The 19,834-nt window shown below is 47.3% G+C and overlaps 1 protein-coding gene across 1 annotated transcript in view; it reads right to left on the reverse strand.

The window, feature by feature from the left end:
- Positions 1–10,056, reverse strand: part of LOC134965241 (uncharacterized) — an 89,930-nt gene extending 79,874 nt beyond the window's left edge. Inside the window, exons 1-2 of the mRNA XM_063941739.1 lie at positions 9,861–10,056; positions 2,003–2,311 (exon numbers count right to left, since the gene is read on the reverse strand). Of these exons, the coding sequence (XP_063797809.1) occupies positions 2,003–2,311; positions 9,861–10,056 (505 nt within the window). The remainder of the gene's footprint in view (positions 1–2,002; positions 2,312–9,860) is intronic.
- Between the last annotated feature and the right edge of the window lie 9,778 nt (positions 10,057–19,834).

A 19,834-nucleotide genomic window follows, 5' to 3' on the forward strand; every position in this document is an offset into this window, starting at 1 on the left:
CTGTTGGATCCTCTCCGACGGAGAGGATCCGACAGTTCAGTATTCAATTTCCGGGCATTTCCGAAAGGATTTGCACGTTTTTTCGACAATGCTGATCCAACTTTTTTAAGTCGAATCAGCATTGTAGAAGATGGGCGAAAAACCTGTCGGAAATGTACGCAAATTCGACAAAATACATGGATCCGCAGCTAATCCGCCGATCCACGTGTTTTCCGACAAGTCGGAAAAACGGCAACTTATTTAAATAGGTCGAATCCTGATTTGACCTAAAAAAGTCAGAAACTGCCATCTGGACTCTCCGCCAGCCACCACCATGAGGATGCCTGTGTCGTGATGCCCAGGCGCCCAGTAGGCCACGCCGCACCATGCAGGACAGGCACACTCCACCTTTCCTCAATGAGGTGAGTATTCACAATTAGTCCGTTCACTTTGGTTCAGCAGCAGCTGCATTCACAGACAACGCCACAGACTCCCACTGTAACCCTGGCCTGTTACTTTGCATACTGAGGCTGAAAGGAGCCAGGAGGGTGAGAAGAGTGGAGTGGGTGACTGGACTAGTGCTACTGAGGGGAGTAAATTACTGACTGAACTGAAAGGAGGGCAGGTGGCAAACTTTGGCATGAGGGGGAGGGGGGAAGGATGCTGGCTTAAGGGGAGTGGGTGAAGGGTGAGGCTGATATGAGGGGTGCATGAAAGGAGAGAAGCAGTCTGGAATGAAGGGAGAGGATATTGATGACATGAGGGGAATAGGAGAGGAGACTGAATGCTGAGAAATGAGGGGAGTGAGTGAGGAGGCTCAGGCTGGCTTAAGGGGAGTGGGTGAGGAGGCTGCTATGGATTGCATGAAGGGAAAGAAGGCTGACGGGAGCAGGTTGAATGCTGCTGCCACCAGGAGTAAGAGAGGAGGCTCACATGAGGGCAGAGGAGGCTGCGTGCTGTTAGAATTAGGGAATAGGTGAAGAGATGGCTATGAGACGCAAGACGGAGATGATGGTGTTGCTGAGAGACACAGGAGGGAGATGGTGTGGCTGAGAGACAGGAGGTGACACAAGTCTGGTTGAACCTCTGTTGTATGATAATGACATTGGTTATATTCCTACACAAACAGGCATCTTCAGGACCATGTGATATCCTACATGATTAGTGAATACGGACTGAAGACGCCATCTGCCCAGGGAGGATACATTTCTTCAGAGGTATCCCGTTGTATAGGTAAGGTGCATATGGAGTAAAAAGGAATGCTAATCGATGGTGCTAGGCACACCTCTTCAATGGTGCACCACCTTAAAAAATGTGTTGCGCACACCTATGGTGATGCATTATCCCTTCGCGACCCTGAGGAGCCGAGTCACAGAGCGGAGGGTGTCTGCTTATTTGAGATGGAAGAGCTGTACCGCCACCTACATCCCAAACCTTCACTATCCTGACTGTTGGCATGCCGACCAACAGAGTCTCACAGGTGTCCACAACACCCAGAGAGTGTGAATAGAACCTGTGGTGAGCACAGCTCGCCACTGAGCCCGCAAGGGGCTTCGTTGATCTTGCGCCCCCTGCCAGCCATCTAAATGCTGGGATCCCGCTATCGGTATTGTGACTGCCGGTCACACACACTTAACACGCTGTATCAGTGACAAGGCAGCTACCTCTTGGTATCCACAGAGACAGCTTGCAGGAAGCTGAATCTAGGGGGAGCTGCAGCACGCACGCTCTTCCCAGGCTTTTTGAGAGCTGGTCAGGTGAAGCCCGGGGGGCACCAACATTTGTCTTGCCTCGGGGTGACTGGGGTGAACTTACGCCACTGATGCCAATCACTGACAGTCTGATGCCGATCAGCGTCCATCGTTGCAGGATCCATTAGCTGCGTGTAAAGCAACGGCAACCACATCTGAATTACCCCCTTAGAGCCTCAGATAATATCGATGGATAATATAGCTGTCTTCTTGCTAATAAAACTTTACAAATAATATGATATTATCAAGTTACACATTTGTAATATACTTACTGTCACATTCTTCAGGTTGCAGAAAATTGCTGACTTGTGATTCAATATGATGATATGGTTCTTCTTTTACTTTTAGTTCATAAGAGCAACCAAATTTTTCATTACGGGAAACAACTTCACGTCTGAATTGTGCATGGAGAAAACCTTTAGCTGTGGAATCTTGAATACGATTATTTTGTCCATTTGAATGCAGAAAGAATTTTAGGACTGTAACTTCTTTAGGTTGATCAGGTGCTGTGCAATTTATGATGATCTTTCTCTGTTCTGAATCCTTTTGCCAACACACTGAGATTGCCGGACTTATGGGATCTGAAATACATTTTTGTGCTGAATTTCATTCAAAATAATCAAATAGCACCAACAGCACCATCCGAAAATGTAACAACACCACAAAAATATATCTAACAATGTGTTTATTATCTGGAAAGCTTGAATACTTTAATGAGCTACTACCATTGCATATTAAAATACAGTATATATCACTACTGTATATAGGGGGTCATTCTGACCTCATCGCACGCTGCAGTTTATTGCAGCGGTGCGATTGGGTCCGAACTGCGCATGCGCCAGCGCATGCCAGACGGACAGAGGCGTTCGCTGGGAGGGGGGCAGAGCGGCTGTGTTTGGCCGCCGTTTCATGGGCGCGGTCTGGCAAACGCAGGCGTGGCCGGCCCAAAGGGGGCGGGCCGCAGCGGCTGCGTGATGCCACACGCAGCCACTGCGGGCCAGGGAGCGATGAGTAGCTCCCGGCCAGCATGTTAAAGCCTTTGCACTTCTGCGGGGGGAGCCGGCACTGACATGCGGGGCGGGATAGCCCTGTGCTGGGCGTCCCCCCGCATGTCAGTGTGAATGATCATAGCTGTGCTAAATTTAGCACAGCTATGATCATCTCGGAATGACCCCCATACTTCTTCACAGTCACACAACTTTTACTAATAACTTTAATTCATCAATGATTTACACATGACAACCGAAATCTGACAGATACAAATTTACTAACTGGTTCCTGATAAATGAACTATCAGTAGGAATTATTAGAGAAGGAAGATCAGATTGCGTAGGTCATGAATGTGGCCGAGACAACATAAACTCACCGCTGGGCATGCGGCACGCCTCTTAATGCATCACTCTGGCACGGAAGGGGATACAGTTTTTGTGGGAGGAACGTAAGGGAAACTGCCTGGATTGTGATTGGCTGGATTCTGTATAGGGGCCGGTCTGACATACATATAGTCTTCAGACCTAGGAAATCCTGCCTCTTTCAAGTTTTTCCGTGACCCACCCTCCCACCCTGGGGAGTTGGTTTTTGTTGCTCCAATGGGGTTACTTGTGTCGGCTTTTGGTGGCCGGTTTCTGAACGGTTATTTTAGTTCAACTTAAGGAGTTTATTGTTAGTAAGTTCGGGTGAACTTTTAGGTAATTTTATAGTCGTATTATTAATTGATGGGCACCACCGTACCTGGTGGGCCCATATGATAGATCATAAACATGTGTGGATATCGGGGCCGGTGGCCCTATTTTTTAACCCGTAGGGGCAGAGCGTACCTCCGTCCCTACAACTGTTGGTGGACAGGGGTAGTGGCAGAAGGTCGACCCCTGGCCTTGGATTTTTGGATTTACGATGTCTGGGGTGGAGGCAGGAGGCCGATCCCGGAACAGCTGGGGCAGAAGGCCCCCTCACACACACATGTTTATTGCTCTATTTCGTCATATAATTTTGGATTACCCTTATTAAGTTGTTTATCATGCTTAACCGTTCTTCTCCCCGCCACCTTAGTTAGAGAGGGAAGTCTGCATTTTTAGTTTTAGTATTAATAGGCCTCCCTCTCAGTCAAAATAAAAAGCTGACCCCTTTCACGCCAATTACGGTTGTTGTGTCTTTATTTACTAAGCAGAGGAGTATCTAGGGTAGGGCGAGTGGGGCACGTGCCCTGGGCGCCTTGGCAGGCCCAGGAGAGGGGGGCGCCGCCGGCATCCAGGGCATCATGCCCTACTCGCCCCCGTCAACCCTAAATGTGAGGGGAGGAGAGCGCAGCGTCTCTCCCTCCCCTCACCGCCGCTGCCAGCACTAGCAGCGCTGCCAGCAGCGCTGCTGTGTCCGGGGTCCGGCGTTAGCCAATCAGAGCTTGCGGACCGGCTCCTGATTGGCTGCCGGTCCGCGAGCTCTGATTGGCTAGCGAACCGGCGCCAGACAGCCGCCGGAGACCTGGAGCGGCGAGGGGAAGGAGAGGCGCTGCGCTCTCCTCCCCTCACATAGCAACAAGAACAGAAGCCACCGGCCGGTAAGTGACGGGGGGGGGGGGGGAGTACGGCGGCACGGGGGGGGGGGGTCCAGCGGCAAAGTGGGGCTTGTATCTGGCACCAAGTGGGGCATGTAACTGGCACTGAGTGGGGCATGTATCTGGCACTGTGGGGCAATGTATCAGGCACTGTGGGGCATGTAACTGGCACTGTGGGGCATGTAACTGGCACTGTGGGGCATGTAACTGGCACTGTGGGGCAATGTATCAGGCACTGGGGGGCAATGTATCTGGCACTGTGGGGCAATGTATCTGGCACTATGGGGCAATGTATCTGGCAATGTGGGGCATGTAACTGGCACCAAATGGGGCATGTAACTGGCACTGAGTGGGGCCTGGCACTGAGGGGCATGTATCTGGCACTGTGGGGCATGTAACTGGCACTGTGGGCATGTAACTGGCACTGTGGGGCATGTAACTGGCACTGTGGGGCAATGTATCAGGCACTGTGGGGCATGTAACTGGCACTGTGGGGCAATGTAACTGGCACTGTGGGGCAATGTGTCTGGCACTGTGGGGCATGTAACTGGCACTGAGTGGGGCCTGGCACTGAGGGGCATGTATCTGGCACTGTGGGGCATGTAACTGGCACTGTGGGGCATGTATCTGGCACTGTGGGGCATGTAACTGGCACTGTAGGGCATGTATCCGGCACTGTGGGGCATTGTATCCGGCACTGTGGGGCAATGTAACTGGCACTGTGGGGCATGTATCTGGCACTGTGGGGCATGTATCTGGCACTGTGGGGCAATGTATGTGGCACTGTGGGGCATGTATCCGGCACTGTGGGGCAATGTAACTGGCACTGTGGGGCATGTATCTGGCACTGTGGGGCATGTATCTGGCACTGTGGGGCAATGTATCTGGCACTGTGGGGCATGTATCCGGCACTGTGGGGCAATGTAACTGGCACTGTGGGGCATGTATCTGGCACTGAGTGGGGCATGTATCTGGCACTGTGGGGCAATGTATCTGGCACTGTGGGGCATGTATCCGGCACTGTGGGGCAATGTAACTGGCACTGTGGGGCAATGTAACTGGCACTGTGGGACATTTTCAGTGGCCACACCCATTCTGGAGCGTGGCCACACCCCTTCTGGTGTGTGACCATGCCCATTTTTTTTCGCCGCGCGCACATGCTTCTTTTTGTATGTTTTTTTTTTTTTTGGGGGGGGCGCCATTTTCCATCTTGCCCTGGGCTCCGAAAACCCGAGTTACGCCTCTGTTACTAAGATAAGTGTGCTTGAGTGGGGTGCGTATGCATCTGACGTGTGAAGTTTATGCAAAGCCTTGTTTTAGCAGATGATGTAAGCTTTTACTTTTTTTTTCTACAGAGGCACTTTATACTGTACGTCTTTATGAACTGAGTTTACCTAAATTAACAGTATTACACTTTTTGTTGTTGTGTGTCACAAATTTGTGGTGGTTATCACTTATCACAAAGATACCATACTTCCGCTCAGACATTTATTACATTTAGAGTGATCATCAGGGTGCATGTTGTCCAGACATACTACACTGTTATTGTTGTTGTTGTTGTTGTTATTATTATTATTTTTTAATGTATATAAATAATCTCCAATATTTTGAAGGAACATTTTTTATCTTGCACCTTGGAGATAACCCTTGCACGCCCTTGGGTGCATAGGCTCTTGCGATGGTGTGAACAGCGCACGCAGGGCACAATGAATCACCTAGTAGGTGCTGTGGTTGGGAGAGTGGCGGGTGCGAGGCAGAAGCAGAGGGGCGGGTGCGGGGGTACCGAGGGTGTCGGAGGGGCGGTTGTGCGTGAGCTGCAGTTGATGATTTGGTTGAGCTGGTGTTGCGGCCGGGGTAGGGGTTGAGGAGGCGTTGTGGGTGGGTGTTTGTTGTGGATGGGGCAGGGGATTGGGTGGACTGGGGTTTGGGTAGGGAGCGTGACTGTTTTGTGGAAGGGGTGGCAGGAGTGGTGCTGCGGACAGGGGTGAAGAGGGTGTAGGGGTGGTGTGTGGTGGAGGGGCAGGTGTGAGGGTGTTGCTGCGGTGTGAGGTGAGGGTGCTGTGGGTGGGGTAGGGGTGTGTGGGTGGGTGCCTCAGGTGGGTGAGTGATGTGTGGGTCAGTGTTGAGGGTGGTGGAGGAGATGGGTAATAGGCGCAGCAGGGTGTGGACAGTCAAATAGTGTAGATAGAAAACAAAATATACACTTTGCGCACCCTGTTGATAAAAAAGGCTGCAAGATTCAGACGTGGATCTCACCTATCCACAAATATATAGAACAAAAAGAGTATTCCTGCGCACTTTTCCAAAGGTATCTCAGAGTATAGATCTTAACTATAGTCACTTAGTTAGTATACAGTTCCAATCGGAAAAATCTGTTCAGTATATCCAGTCAGGCGAATAATATTCACAGTCACTTCTTTCATGGTAAAATGATTCTGGTTCCTTCAGTTCAGATGAGGCATCCACACAGTCCCCGTTCCACCTTTGTTGATATCAGCCGCACATATGACCTTCTGGGGAAGGCACAAGATAGAACATATAGGGGTTTTGTATAACAAAAGCTCCCCCTACAAAGCTGTGCCTCCTTCCGGTCCCAGGTAGTAATAGCAGTCCAACATGCATGCGCAGTTTAGACCTGATCGCAGGCTGTACGAAAACGCAGCCTAGCGATCAGGTCTGAATTAGGCCCGATGTTGGAAGCACACAATTTCTCTTTCATCCATCTGTGGACACTAGTGCCACCATAAGTGTTATGCTAAGAATATAGGAGCTGGCACTTCATAGGTTACATTTAAAGAAAAAAGCTCCTTCCCTCTCTACATTACCTTATATTGTTTTAATGTTTTTGTGTTTATTTTTTATTTTTTATTTTAACAAGCAACCAGAGTCTATCTGACCAGAGCACAAGATGCTGCTGCAGTATCAGACGGAAGCAGCAGTTTTCTGCTCAGAGGCAGCAACATTTTCCTTTCCTTTCCAGGGCAGAAATTGCACGTGTCACCAATCACATGGAGAATTTCAGGAGGGTGTCATGGGAAGCTCCATGAAGTCCATACAGCATAGCAGCATGCTCATGATGTTTTGCCTGCATCACAAAGAGTAAGTTGGCATGGAAATTTAAAGTAGTAAGTAAAGTAAGCAGTGCTTCCGAGTTAGTCCTTCTTTCTGCATACAGACAGGGAAAGAGGACTCCAACCTTTCTATAAAAAAGTGAGTAATGGCTGCTGCAGAATTGGAACTGGGCCAAGGGCTCACCCATTCTAATGGTTGAAGCTTCTAGAGACTTGAATAACAGCAGAAGCATAAATGCTCTTAGAGGGAAAAGTCTAGAAAGTAGCTAATAAACATAACAGACCGCCAGCATTTACATGGAGCTGCTGCTCGTGAGACTGCTCTGATAGAAGCAGAATTTCACCTTCTAAAGTCTAAATCGATACTATTCTGTGTGTACAAATGCATGCTGTCTAGGCCAGTGGTTTTCTGTGTTCATAGGCTCCCTGGCGTGACTCAGGGCAATGCAGGGGTGCCCTGGATTGGTGGTCCAGGACCAATTCAAATAATGTATGGTCAATGTGATAGGCAACATCAGCGCTGGTGGTTGTCAAACATAAAATATGTGAATAAACAGAAGCGAATCCTGTCCCTCACAGCCTCATCATACAACTAAACCTAAGGATGACATAAACACAATTTACTTCATTTAACATTTCTTTCTAAATTTCTCAATATTAAACTTTCGACCTAGGGGGCGCTGAAAAAAATTCTGATACTCTAGTGCGCTGTGATTGAAAAAAGTTTGGGAACCATTGGTCTACTGTGGACTATTATAGTAGACAGTTCAGTTTTCTCTGTATCTGCTCTTTTTATTAATTTCCATCTTTTTACAGTAGATTTAGCACAGTAGGAGTTAGCATAAGATATAGCATAGATAAGGCTTCTCACTATTGTGGTGACACAAATTGCATACAATATTATACGTTAACATACCCAGCTTAAGTTTGAATTAAGACATTCTAGGGCTTAATAATGGAGAAGGTAAGAGGTGGTTTCTACCTGATCTATTGTAGGGGGTGTAGTATGGTATGCCGGCGGTCGGGCTCCCGGCGACCAGCTGCGCTCGCCATGCTGCGGGCACGCTATTTTATTCTCCCTCGAGGGGGGTCTGGGACCCCGCGAGGGAGAATAAGTGTCGGTATGCCATCTGTCGGGATCCCGGCGCCGGTACACTGTGCGCTGGGATCCCGACAGCTGGCATACTGAAGACCACCCATTGTAGGTGCCAGTGTAAATTACCTAGGGGACAGTTGGATCCACATGCTAGTTGCTTTGCTTATAAGGATCCGTGTGAATTATGCCCAGCTGGACTAAATCTTTGACTCAATCAATTACAAATTAGTGTAGCATCTATGCAGCGCCAGACTGGGAATAGGGCCTGGCATTTAAAGAACACATAGACCCACCTCGCATATGCATCTGGCTCCTAGCATAGACTCATCCCCAATCTATTACTGACTCCTCCTACTTCTTGGTCAGTGCTCTTACACATATAATTAATATTAGAACAACATGCAAGTGCATTGGTGCCCCCTCTACAGTATATCTGAAGTAGGGAGAGCACACGCTGAAAAAAAGGGTGTGGTGTCGCTGGATGTGGTGTGGCAACACAATAGTGCTTCCAATTCAAATTATGCCACACAGTAGTGTCCATTAGTCACAGGAGTGTCTCTCAGTCATGTTATGCCATACAGCAGTGCCCTTTCACGTTATGTCACATACAGTGATGCCCCTTATAACATATTATGCCTCCCAGTAATGTCCCTTACACAATAAGCCACAAACAATAATGCCCCTTGCACATTATGCCACACCATAATGCCCCTGACACATTATGCCTCACAGTAATATCCCTTACAGAATATGCCACATGCCATAATGCCCCTTACACATTATGCCACACTCTATAATGACCCTTACATATTATGCCTCACAGGAATGCCTTTACACAATATTTCACACCCCATAATTTCCCTTAGAACACGTTATGCCACACTCCATAATGTCCCTTACACAATATGCCTCACAGTAATACCCTTTACACAATATGCTACACCCCATAAAACCCCTTACACATTATGCCCCTCACACATTATGTCACATGCCATAATGTCCCTCACACATTATGCCACACATCAAAATGCCCCTTACACATTATGCCACCCAGTAATACCCCTTACACATTATGCCTCACAGTAATGCCCCTTACACATTATGCCACACATCATAATGTCTTTTACACATTTTTCCTCACAGTAATGCCCCTAACACATGGCAGTCAACCTCAAACTTACCAGGCTGGGAGGCTGCTTCCTATCTGGGTGCTCTTCACTTCCTTGAACTGCTCATTGTCAGGGGTTTAATGTGCCCATGACAATTTTATTCCAGTTGGCAACAGCAAGCAGTCCCAGAAATTCCAGGAGCCGCTTACTGTACACGCACCTATTCCTGTTTACTAGAGTACCAATTTGGCCATTGGGGCGTGATATAATGGGGTGAGTTATTAATGCGAGACAAAAGCGCACCTTCTTGCACTTTAGAAGGTGTGAGTTTGCTGCAAAACTCGCCCAATGTAATAGCCTGCAAGTTTTTAAGTTCAAGGCGATTACATTGTACAAGTGTGCATAGGTTTTCTCGAATAAAAACTCTCCCTTGTAATGGGAGTTTCATTACTTTGTGCGAGTTTGACAGAAGCATACACAGATCAGTGAAACCATGCATATTTCTGTCAGGAAAAGTGTTTCAATTGTAAAAAAAAAGTACAAATAAAATGGGCAATCCCCCTTTCCCCCCGCCCACCCCCAAAAGTATAACCAGCGGCTCTTTGAGCCGATCCTGGTTGCTAAGATACAGGAGAAAAGTAGGGGTTCCCTGTATTTTAACAGCCAGCACTAGGCTCTTGGACCAGTTCGGGATCCAAAAATATGGGGGGAAAAGACATAGGGGTCCCTCATATTTTTGGAACCAGCATCGGGCTCCATTAGCCAGGGAGGTTATGCTGCAGCTGGGGGAAGTTGTTATTGGTTCCTGTGGCTGCAGCATCACTAGTCAGACCTGGCTGGGGCACCCTGGGGGAGTCAGTACCCACCAATAAAGGGGTCACTTCCTCAAGAGCACCCAAGGACCAGGGCTGAAGCCAAGGAAGGTCCTCAGCACCCTTGTGCAGTGGGTGCTGGGCTGATAGCCATTGTGTAAAAAAAAATATAAATTATTGGGGGTCATTCCGAGTTGATTGCTAGCTGCCGTTGTTCACAGCACAGCGGTCAGGCTAAAAAACTGCATTTCTGCGCATGCGTATGCCCCACAATGCGCACGCGCGATGTACGGGTACAAAGCCCATTGCGGTTGTGCACAGGTTCTAGCGAAGTTTTCAGTCGCACTGACGGCCACAAGAAGATTGACAGGAAGGGGGCGTTTCTGGGTGTCAACTGACCGTTTTCAGGGAGTGTTTGCAAAAACGCAGGCGTGTCTGAAAAACCGCAGGCGTGGCTGGGCGTTTGCTGGGCGTTTGCTGGGCGGGTGTATGACGTCAAATCCGGACATGAATAGGCTGAAGTGATCTAAAGTGCTGAGTAGGTTCAGAGCTACTCAGAAACTGTACAAACTGTTTTTGCAGAGCTCGGCTGCACATGCGTTCGCACTTCTGCTAAGCTAAAATACACTCCCCAGTGGGCGGCGGTATAGCGTTTGCATGGCTGCTAAAACTAGCCAGTGAGCGATCAACTCGGAATGAGAGTCAATACCCCATAATGACAACGTGAAAAAAGTTGCTTTTGAGATTTTTTCAAATTTATTGAAACTAAAAAACTGAGAAATCACATGTACATAAGTATTCACAGCCTTTGCTCAATATTTTGTTGATGCACCTTTGGCAGCAACTACAGCCTCAAGTCTTTTTAAATATGATGCCACAAGCTTGGCACACCTATCTTTGGGCAGTTTCGCCCATTCCTTTTTGCAGTACCTCTCAAGCTCCATCAGGTTGGATGGGAAGCGTCGGTGCACAGCCATTTTCAGATCTCTCCAGAAATGTTCAATCGGATTCAAGTCTGGGCTCTGGCTGGGCCACTCAAGGACATTCACGGAGTTGTCCTGAAGCCACACCTTTGATATCTTGGCTGCATGCTTAGGGTCGTTGTCCTGCTGAAAGATTAACCGTTACTCCAGTCTGAGGTCAAGAGCACTCTGGAGCAGGTTTTCATCCACGATGTCTCTGTACATTGCTGCATTCATCTTTCACTCTATTCTGACTAGTCTCCAAGTTCCTGCCGCTAAAAAACATCCCCACAGCATGATGCTTCCACCACCATGCTTCACTGTAGGGATGGTATTGGCCTGGTGATGAGCAGTGCCTGGTTTCCTTCAAACATGACGCCTGGCATTCATGCCAGAGAGTTCAATCTTTGTCTCATCAGACCAGAGAATTTTGTTTCTCATGGTCTGAGAGTCCTTCAGGTGCATTTTGGCAAACTCCAGGCTGGCTGCCATATGCTTTTTAAGGAGTGGCTTCCGTCTGGACATTCTACCATACAGGCCTGATTGGTGGATTACTGCAAGATGGTTGTCCTTCTGGAAGGTTATCCTCTCTCCACAGAGGAATGCTGTAGCTCTGACAGAGTGACCATCGGGTTCTTGGTCACCTCCCTGACTAGGGACCTTCTCCCTGATCACTCAGTTTAGACGGCTGGCCAGCTCTATGAAGAGTCCTGGTGGTTCCGAACTTCTTCCATTTACTGTGCTCATTGGAACCTTCAAAGCAGGAGATATTTTGCTGTACCCTTCCCTAGATATGTGCCTTGAGAAAATCCTGTCTTGGAGGTCTACAGACAATTCCCTTGACTTCATGCTTGGTTTGTGCTCAGACACGCACTGTCAAGTGTGGGACCTTATATAGACAGGTGTGTGCCTTTCCAGATCATGTCCAATCAACTGAATTTACCACAGGTGGACTTCAATTAAGCTGTAGGAACATCTCAAGGATGGTCAGTGGAAACGGGATGCACATGAGCTCAATTTTGAGCTTCATGGCAAAGGCTGTGAATACTTATGTACATGTGATTTCTTATTTTTTTTTATTTGTAATAAATTTGCAAAAATCACAAAAACCTTTTTCACATTGTTATCATGGGGGTATTGTGTGTAGAATTTTGAGGGAAAAAATTAATTTATTCCATTTTGGAATAAGGCTGTAACAAAATGTGGAAAAAGTGAAGCGTTGTGAATACTTTCCGGATGCACTGTATGTACACACAATTTCAATATGTGCAGATGTCAGTTTATCAATGAAAGACAAAAATGTACTTTTGTAAATACTAGTTAAGGTGAGATACAGCTTTATCTCTGATTGGTAAATGAGTAATTTCAGAAAAAATTTAAACAAATCTTAATCTCTCTGTAATAATCCTGTGAGCAGTTATTTCAAACAAATATATCTCTCATGAGTCCGTTGTCCTGACCTATGTGTGGAACAGAAATTCTATTTCAAATCACAGCAAAGTTCTACCCTTATTTATCAATGAGTGATATATTTCACTGTGAGTGATAAATTGCACCAGCCAATCAGCTCCTAACTTCCATCTCACAGGCTGGGTTTGAAAAATGACAGTTAGTAGCGGATTGGCTGGTGCAATTTATCACTCACAGTGAAATTTATCACTCATTGATAAATAAGGGCATTAGTGAGGTATTCTGTTTAACTATTTTAATACATGTGGCATCCCATAATGACTAAAAAGCTAGCATTGATCTTACTGGTTAGATGTGGAGGGTTCACAGAAGCGTAGTATTTATTCTTGATGGTACAATACCTTCAATGCACATTACGAGTGATGTTCTTCATACAGTACTCCTGTTGGCTTGATTCCCTGTTTGTGCTGCTGTGGTACGGTCTTTTCAGAAAGCAGAGGCGGAATTACTATTGGTGCAGCAGGTGCATTGCATTGGGGCCCCTGAGCACTAATGGGTCCACTGCTGCAGTTATTCCGTGGTCCCCCACAGACCATTTTGAGCAATGTTGGATGAATGGCCCAGTGCAGAGAGCAGGATGGGCCCCACAAGGTCACTGGCTGACCTTGTGTGTGCTGGACTGATAGAGGAGTCCTACCACCTACCAGTGCTGATGACCAAAATCACATGATGCCTATAACTAGCTGTACATTTTTTCTGATTCACTGCTGTCTGTGAACTAAAGTCAGCTCACACCCTGTGTAACTGGCACTGTCAGAGTCTACCTGACTGTGTGCCAAACTGAGGAAAGCACAAGAGGCAGGGGACCCTGTCACAGACAGAGCAGTGGCTGCTGTGTTTTTCCCCCCACCAAGATACATGCCCCCTGATCTCCACACCATGCAGGACTTTGTGCTTGTACCCATGTGACCCCCTGCCTCCTTCTGCCTCTCCCTGTCACCCACTGACATGTGGCATATTGTGAACTTGGGTTGGAGTGGAAGATGGAGGGCCCAAATTATATTTTTGCACTTGGGCCCACTAATCACAAGTTTCACCACTGTTGGAAAGAATCTGTTTGTTTCAGCGTGCTAGTATCTGATCCTAATTTTGTAGTGAATGAGCGCTGTATAACAGTATACTCTTATCTGTTCTTGCATGATTCGTGTCACTATTTTTCATATACCAATATCAGTGTTATTGATCTACTAAAATTTGTAAAAAACCTGCCGTAGTACTGGTTTAGGTTTTGTTTTAATTGGCACTAAGGCATAATTTAAAATTTATTTATCCTCCATCCATGATGGAATTTGAACTTTGACCTAATACATAACCCAATTACAGCATCTTTCAATGTAATAAATAATGTAATGAATAATGCAGACCTCTATATTATCTGTACAAGGACCAATCATTATCTGGCTATTCTTACAGTTACCTTGACTAATCTTGACCATATTGGGGTATATTCAATTGAAGTCGAAAGCTGCCGTCTGTCAAAAAGATGGCAGTTTTCGACTTTTTTAGGTCGGAAGGTGTTCCGACCTATTCAATATAACCCAAAATTAATAGACTTGTCGGAAAGCACGTGGATCAGCGGAATAGCTGTCGATCTGCATGCTTCTGTCGGAAACGGGACCACATCCGACAGGTTTTGGCCCCCTTTCCGACCATCTCAATCCGACTATAAAAACAGTTGGATTGAGATGAGGGAGCTGAGAGGAGGAGAGGGGGGAGACCAGCGGGGAGATGGGAGAGAGCCGCGGGGAGACGGGGGAGAGCAGCACTACAGCAGCGGCTACAGCAGCGTAGCCGGAGGATGTGTCACAGCCACTACTCACAGCAGCGTCGACCTGGCTCCAGCAAGCGACACTTAGCTTGCTGGAGCCAGGTGGACGCTGTCGTGAGTGACGGCTGTGACACATCCTCCGGCTACGCTGCAATAGCCGCTGCTGTAGCGCTGCTCTCCCCCATCTCAGCTCAAGCAACTCAATTCGACTTTTTTTAAAGTCGGATTGAGATGGCATTGAATAGCCCTTATTGGATCCATTCTGACAAATGAATGTACCCCACTGTCTGTTAAGCACTTGAATCAACCCCTTATTCAGAGGTGGTTTAACAGAGGAGCCTGTCCTCTCTGGCAGTGCAGTAGAATCTAGCCTTGTGTGCATGCACAGGTCTCAGAGAATATACTGTAGCACCCATGCCACGTTCCTCGAGACTTCTCTATTGCACATGTGCAAATCACTGGGAAAATGGCCACGGCACCATTTCCCCTGCGATGTCTTCTGTTCTGCAGTACCCATCAAGAAGGCCATACAGCATCTCTGACCTTTATGGAGAGAGAAGCTGCTTCTGCTGACAGATAAGAGGGAAGGGGGGGGGGGGGGGGCGCAAACCCGGGTCCCTCCAGCAATCCAGGGCCTGGGTAATTAGTACTCGCTACCCCACTCTCGTAGTATCTGCCTGTCAATGCAGGATGCTGGAGAGGTAAGTATAATTATGGACGCAATGTATGGGCCTGTGTGGACTGTACACCCTGCACCCATTATAGATTATGCCCACACTCCTCACTATATATACCACAAATGTCCAGTTACCTCTCTACACCACAGCGCACATACAAAGGGTATGTACAGTAGTCACTATGTTAACATTCAGAATGTTAACATTGTAACGTCAACAGGTTAAGACTGTCAACATTGGTAATGTCAATGTGTTCATAATGTTGACATTTAACATGTCAAATTCAGCATGTTAACACTGATAAAATGTCAGAATGTTCAAAATGTTGATATACTGAATGCCAACACTATGAAAATATTTCACATACAATTAGGTGTATGGTTAGGATTAGGCTCTGGTTAAGGATAAGGTAAAATAGGACTGCTCACATTCTGACTGTTTACATTCACACTGTCGACATTTTGGACATGTCAACATATTGGTGTCAACATTGTGATTGTCGAATGGTGACATTGTGAGTGTCATGTCATGTCAACATTCTGAAAGTCAATATGTGATGTCACATCCATATAAAGATGCTTCCACATAGCTGGCTAACATTAAGTGAAGCCTATAAAGAAAAGGTCACTTATATATACTTCTGTCTGAGCTACGCACCCTCACATTATTTGTATAAAAATTAGTAGCAGATTTACCACTATGTGACCAAAGTGGTCGCTTAAGGCCTATACACACTTGACGATGCACACATCGTTAACGACCGTCGTTAATGACTTCCCTTGAACTTCCCTTGAACAGCTGAGCAAACGACATGAGCATACACACTACCAACGACCAAAGACCAAAGACCATTCATCGTTGAAGCATCCAAGCTGAACAGTTTATTAAAATAATGAGCTGGGAACAGGGCTGGTGAACATTGGCTTGGTCGTTCACACCATACACATTCAACGACGTCTCTGGTCGGTAACGACCATAGTGGAAATTGAGCATACATGCTCCACAGATAAGCGAGGGTCGTTAACGTCCCGCGGGGCCGCGCATCGGTGGTCGTCGGATGCATACACACTTGACGATATAATGAGCGACGTCGTTGATGAGAGCTGAAATGAACGACGTCGCTTATTTTATCGTCAAGTGTGTATGGGCCTTTAGGGCCTGGTGGATCCCAGGGGCCCAGCAACAGGGCTGCATTTGTTGAGGGGACAAAGTTACTAGTGCCAGTGTCTGGCATCAAACTACTACAGTGTTCAAACTCAAAATAAACTACAGCTCCCAGCAGCCCTTGCTACCTGGAGCTCCTGGCAGCTAGTGATGAGCGGGTTCGGTTTCGCGGAAACCGAACCCCCCCGAACTTCACCTTGTTTACACGGGTCCGAGGCAGGTTCGAACCTTCCCGCCTTGCTCGGCTAATACGAGCGCGCCCGAACGTCATCATCCCGCTGTCGGATTCTCGCGAGATTTGGATTCTATATAAGCAGCCGCGCGTCGCCGCCATTTTCACTCGTGCATTGGAGATGATAGGGAGAGGACGTGGCTGGCGTCCTCTCCGTTTATATAGTAGAAGACACTGACAGTTGATTTGATTGGTTGTTTATTGCTAATTGTGGGGAGGATTGGGGAGCAGCTGTTAGGAGTACAGTGCAGAGTTTTGCTGATAATATAATAAGTGACCACCAGTTTATCCGTTCTCTGCCTGAAAAAAACGCTCCATACCATATCTGTGCTCAGTGTGCTGCATGATATATCTGTGCTGAGTGCTCACACTGCTTAATTGTGGGGACTGGGGAGCAGCTATAGCAGGAGTGCAGTGCAAAGTTTTGCTGACAGTGACCACGTTTGTCTGCTTGAAAAACACTCCATATCTGTGCTCACACTGCCTCACAGTGTGCTACTTTATTGTGGGGACTGGGGACCACCAGTATAATTAATATCATATAGGAGGAGTACAGTGCAGAGTGCACTGCTGTACCTACCTCTGTGTCGTCATCCATTAAGTATACTATCCATCTACATTCCTATACCTATGGTGCATTTTAGTTTAGCAGTTTGCTGACAGTGTCCACCAGGTACAGTATACTATATATAGCAGTACGGTAGGCCACTGCTGTACCTACCTCTGTGTCGTCACTCATCATCCATTAAGTATACTATCCATCCATCTACATTGTATACCTGTGGTGCCTTTTTTTTAGACTAATTTAGCAGTTTGCTGACAGTGTCCACCAGGTCCAGTATACTATATATAGCAGTACGGTAGGCCACTGCTGTACCTACCTCTGTGTCGTCACTCATCATCCATTAAGTATACTATCCATCTACATTGTATACCTGTGGTGCATTTTAGTTGTGCGCAGTATATATAGTAGTAGGCCATTGCTATTGATACTGGCATATAATTCCACACATTAAAATATGGAGAACAAAAATGTGGAGGTTAAAAAAATAGGGAAAGATCAAGATCCACTTCCACCTCGTGCTGAAGCTGCTGCCACTAGTCATGGCCAAGACGATGAAATGCCATCAACGTCGTCTGCCAAGGCCGATGCCCAATGTCATAGTAGAGAGCATGTAAAATCCAAAACACAAAAGTTCAGTAAAATTACCCAAAAATCAAAATTAAAAGCGTCTGAGGAGAAGCGTAAAACTTGCCAATATGCCATTTACGACACGGAGTGGCAAGGAACGGCTGAGGCCCTGGCCTATGTTCATGGCTAGTGGTTCAGCTTCACATGAGGATGGAAGCACTCATCCTCTCGCTAGAAAAAAGAAAAGACTTAAGCTGGCAAAAGCACAGCAAAGAACTGTGCGTTCTTCGAAATCACAAATCCCCAAGGAGAGTCCAATTGTGTCGGTTGCGATGCCTGACCTTCCCAACACTGGACGGGAAGAGCTTGCGCCTTCCACCATTTGCACGCCCCCTGCAAGTGCTGGAAGGAGCACCCGCAGTCCAGTTCCTGATAGTCAAATTGAAGATGTCAGTGTTGAAGTACACCAGGATGAGGATATGGGTGTTGCTGGCGCTGGGGAGGAAATTGACAAGGAGGATTCTGATGGTGAGGTGGTTTGTTTAAGCCAGGCACCCGGGGAGACACCTGTTGTCCGTGGGAGGAATATGGCCATTGACATGCCTGGTCAAAATACAAAAAAAATCAGCTCTTCGGTGTGGAATTATTTCAACACAAATGCGGACAACAGGTGTCAAGCCGTGTGTTGCCTTTGTCAAGCTGTAATAAGTAGGGATAAGGACGTTAACCACCTCGGAACATCCTCCCTTATACGTCACCTGCAGCGCATTCATCATAAGTCAGTGACAAGTTCAAAAACTTTGGGTGACAGCGGAAGCAGTCCACTGACCACTAAATCTCTTCCTCTTGTAACCAAGCTCCTGCAAACCACACCACCAACTCCCTCAGTGTCAATTTCCTCCTTACCCAGGAAAGCCAATAGTCCTGCAGGCCATGTCACTGGCAAGTGTGACGAGTCCTCTCCTGCCTGGGATTCCTCCAATGCATTCTTGAGTGTAACGCCTACTGCTGCTGGCGCTGCTGTTGTTGCTGCTGGGAGTCGATCGTCATCCCAGAGGGGAAGTCCGAAGACCACTTGTACTACTTCCAGTAAGCAATTGACTGTCCAACAGTCCTTTGCGAGGAAGATGAAATATCACAGCAGTCATCCTGCTGCAAAGCGGATAACTGAGGCCTTGGCAGCCTGGGCGGTGAGAAACGTGGTTCCGGTATCCATCGTTAATTCAGAGCCAACTATAGACTTGATTGATGTACTGTGTCCTCGGTACCAAATACCATCTAGGTTCCATTTCTCTAGGCAGGCTATACCGAAAATGTACACAGATGTCAGAAAAAGAGTCACCAGTGTCCTAAAAAATGCAGTTGTACCCAATGTCCACTTAACCACGGACATGTGGACAAGTGGAGCAGGGCAGACTCAGGACTATATGACTGTGACAGCCCACTGGGTAGATGTATTGCCTCCCGCTGCAAGAACAGCAGCGGCGGCACCAGTAGCAGCATCTCGCAAACGCCAACTCGTTCCTAGGCAGGCTACGCTTTGTATCACCGCTTTCCAGAATAGGCACACAGCTGAAAACCTCTTACGGCAACTGAGGAAGATCATCGCAGAATGACTTACCCCAATTGGACTCTCCTGGGGATTTGTGACATCGGACAACGCCAGCAATATTGTGCGTGCATTACATCTGGGCAAATTCCAGCACGTCCCATGTTTTGCACATACCTTGAATTTGGTGGTGCAGAATTATTTAAAAAACGACAGGGGCGTGCAAGAGATGCTGTCGGTGGCCTGAAGAATTGCGGCCCACTTTCAGCGTTCAGGCCTCACGTACAGAAGACTGGAGCACCACCAAACATCCCTGAACCTGCCCTGCCATCATCTGAAGCAAGAGGTGGTAACGAGGTGGAATTCAACCCTCTATATGCTTCAGAGGATGGAGGAGCAGCAAAAGGCCATTCAAGCCTATACATCTGGCCACGATATAGGCAAAGGAGGTGGAATGCACCTGACTCAAGCGCAGTGGAGAATGATTTCAACGTTGTGCAAGGTTCTGCAA

Source organism: Pseudophryne corroboree, chromosome 10 (genome assembly GCF_028390025.1).
Source record: "Pseudophryne corroboree isolate aPseCor3 chromosome 10, aPseCor3.hap2, whole genome shotgun sequence".
Lineage (NCBI taxonomy): Eukaryota > Metazoa > Chordata > Amphibia > Anura > Myobatrachidae > Pseudophryne > Pseudophryne corroboree.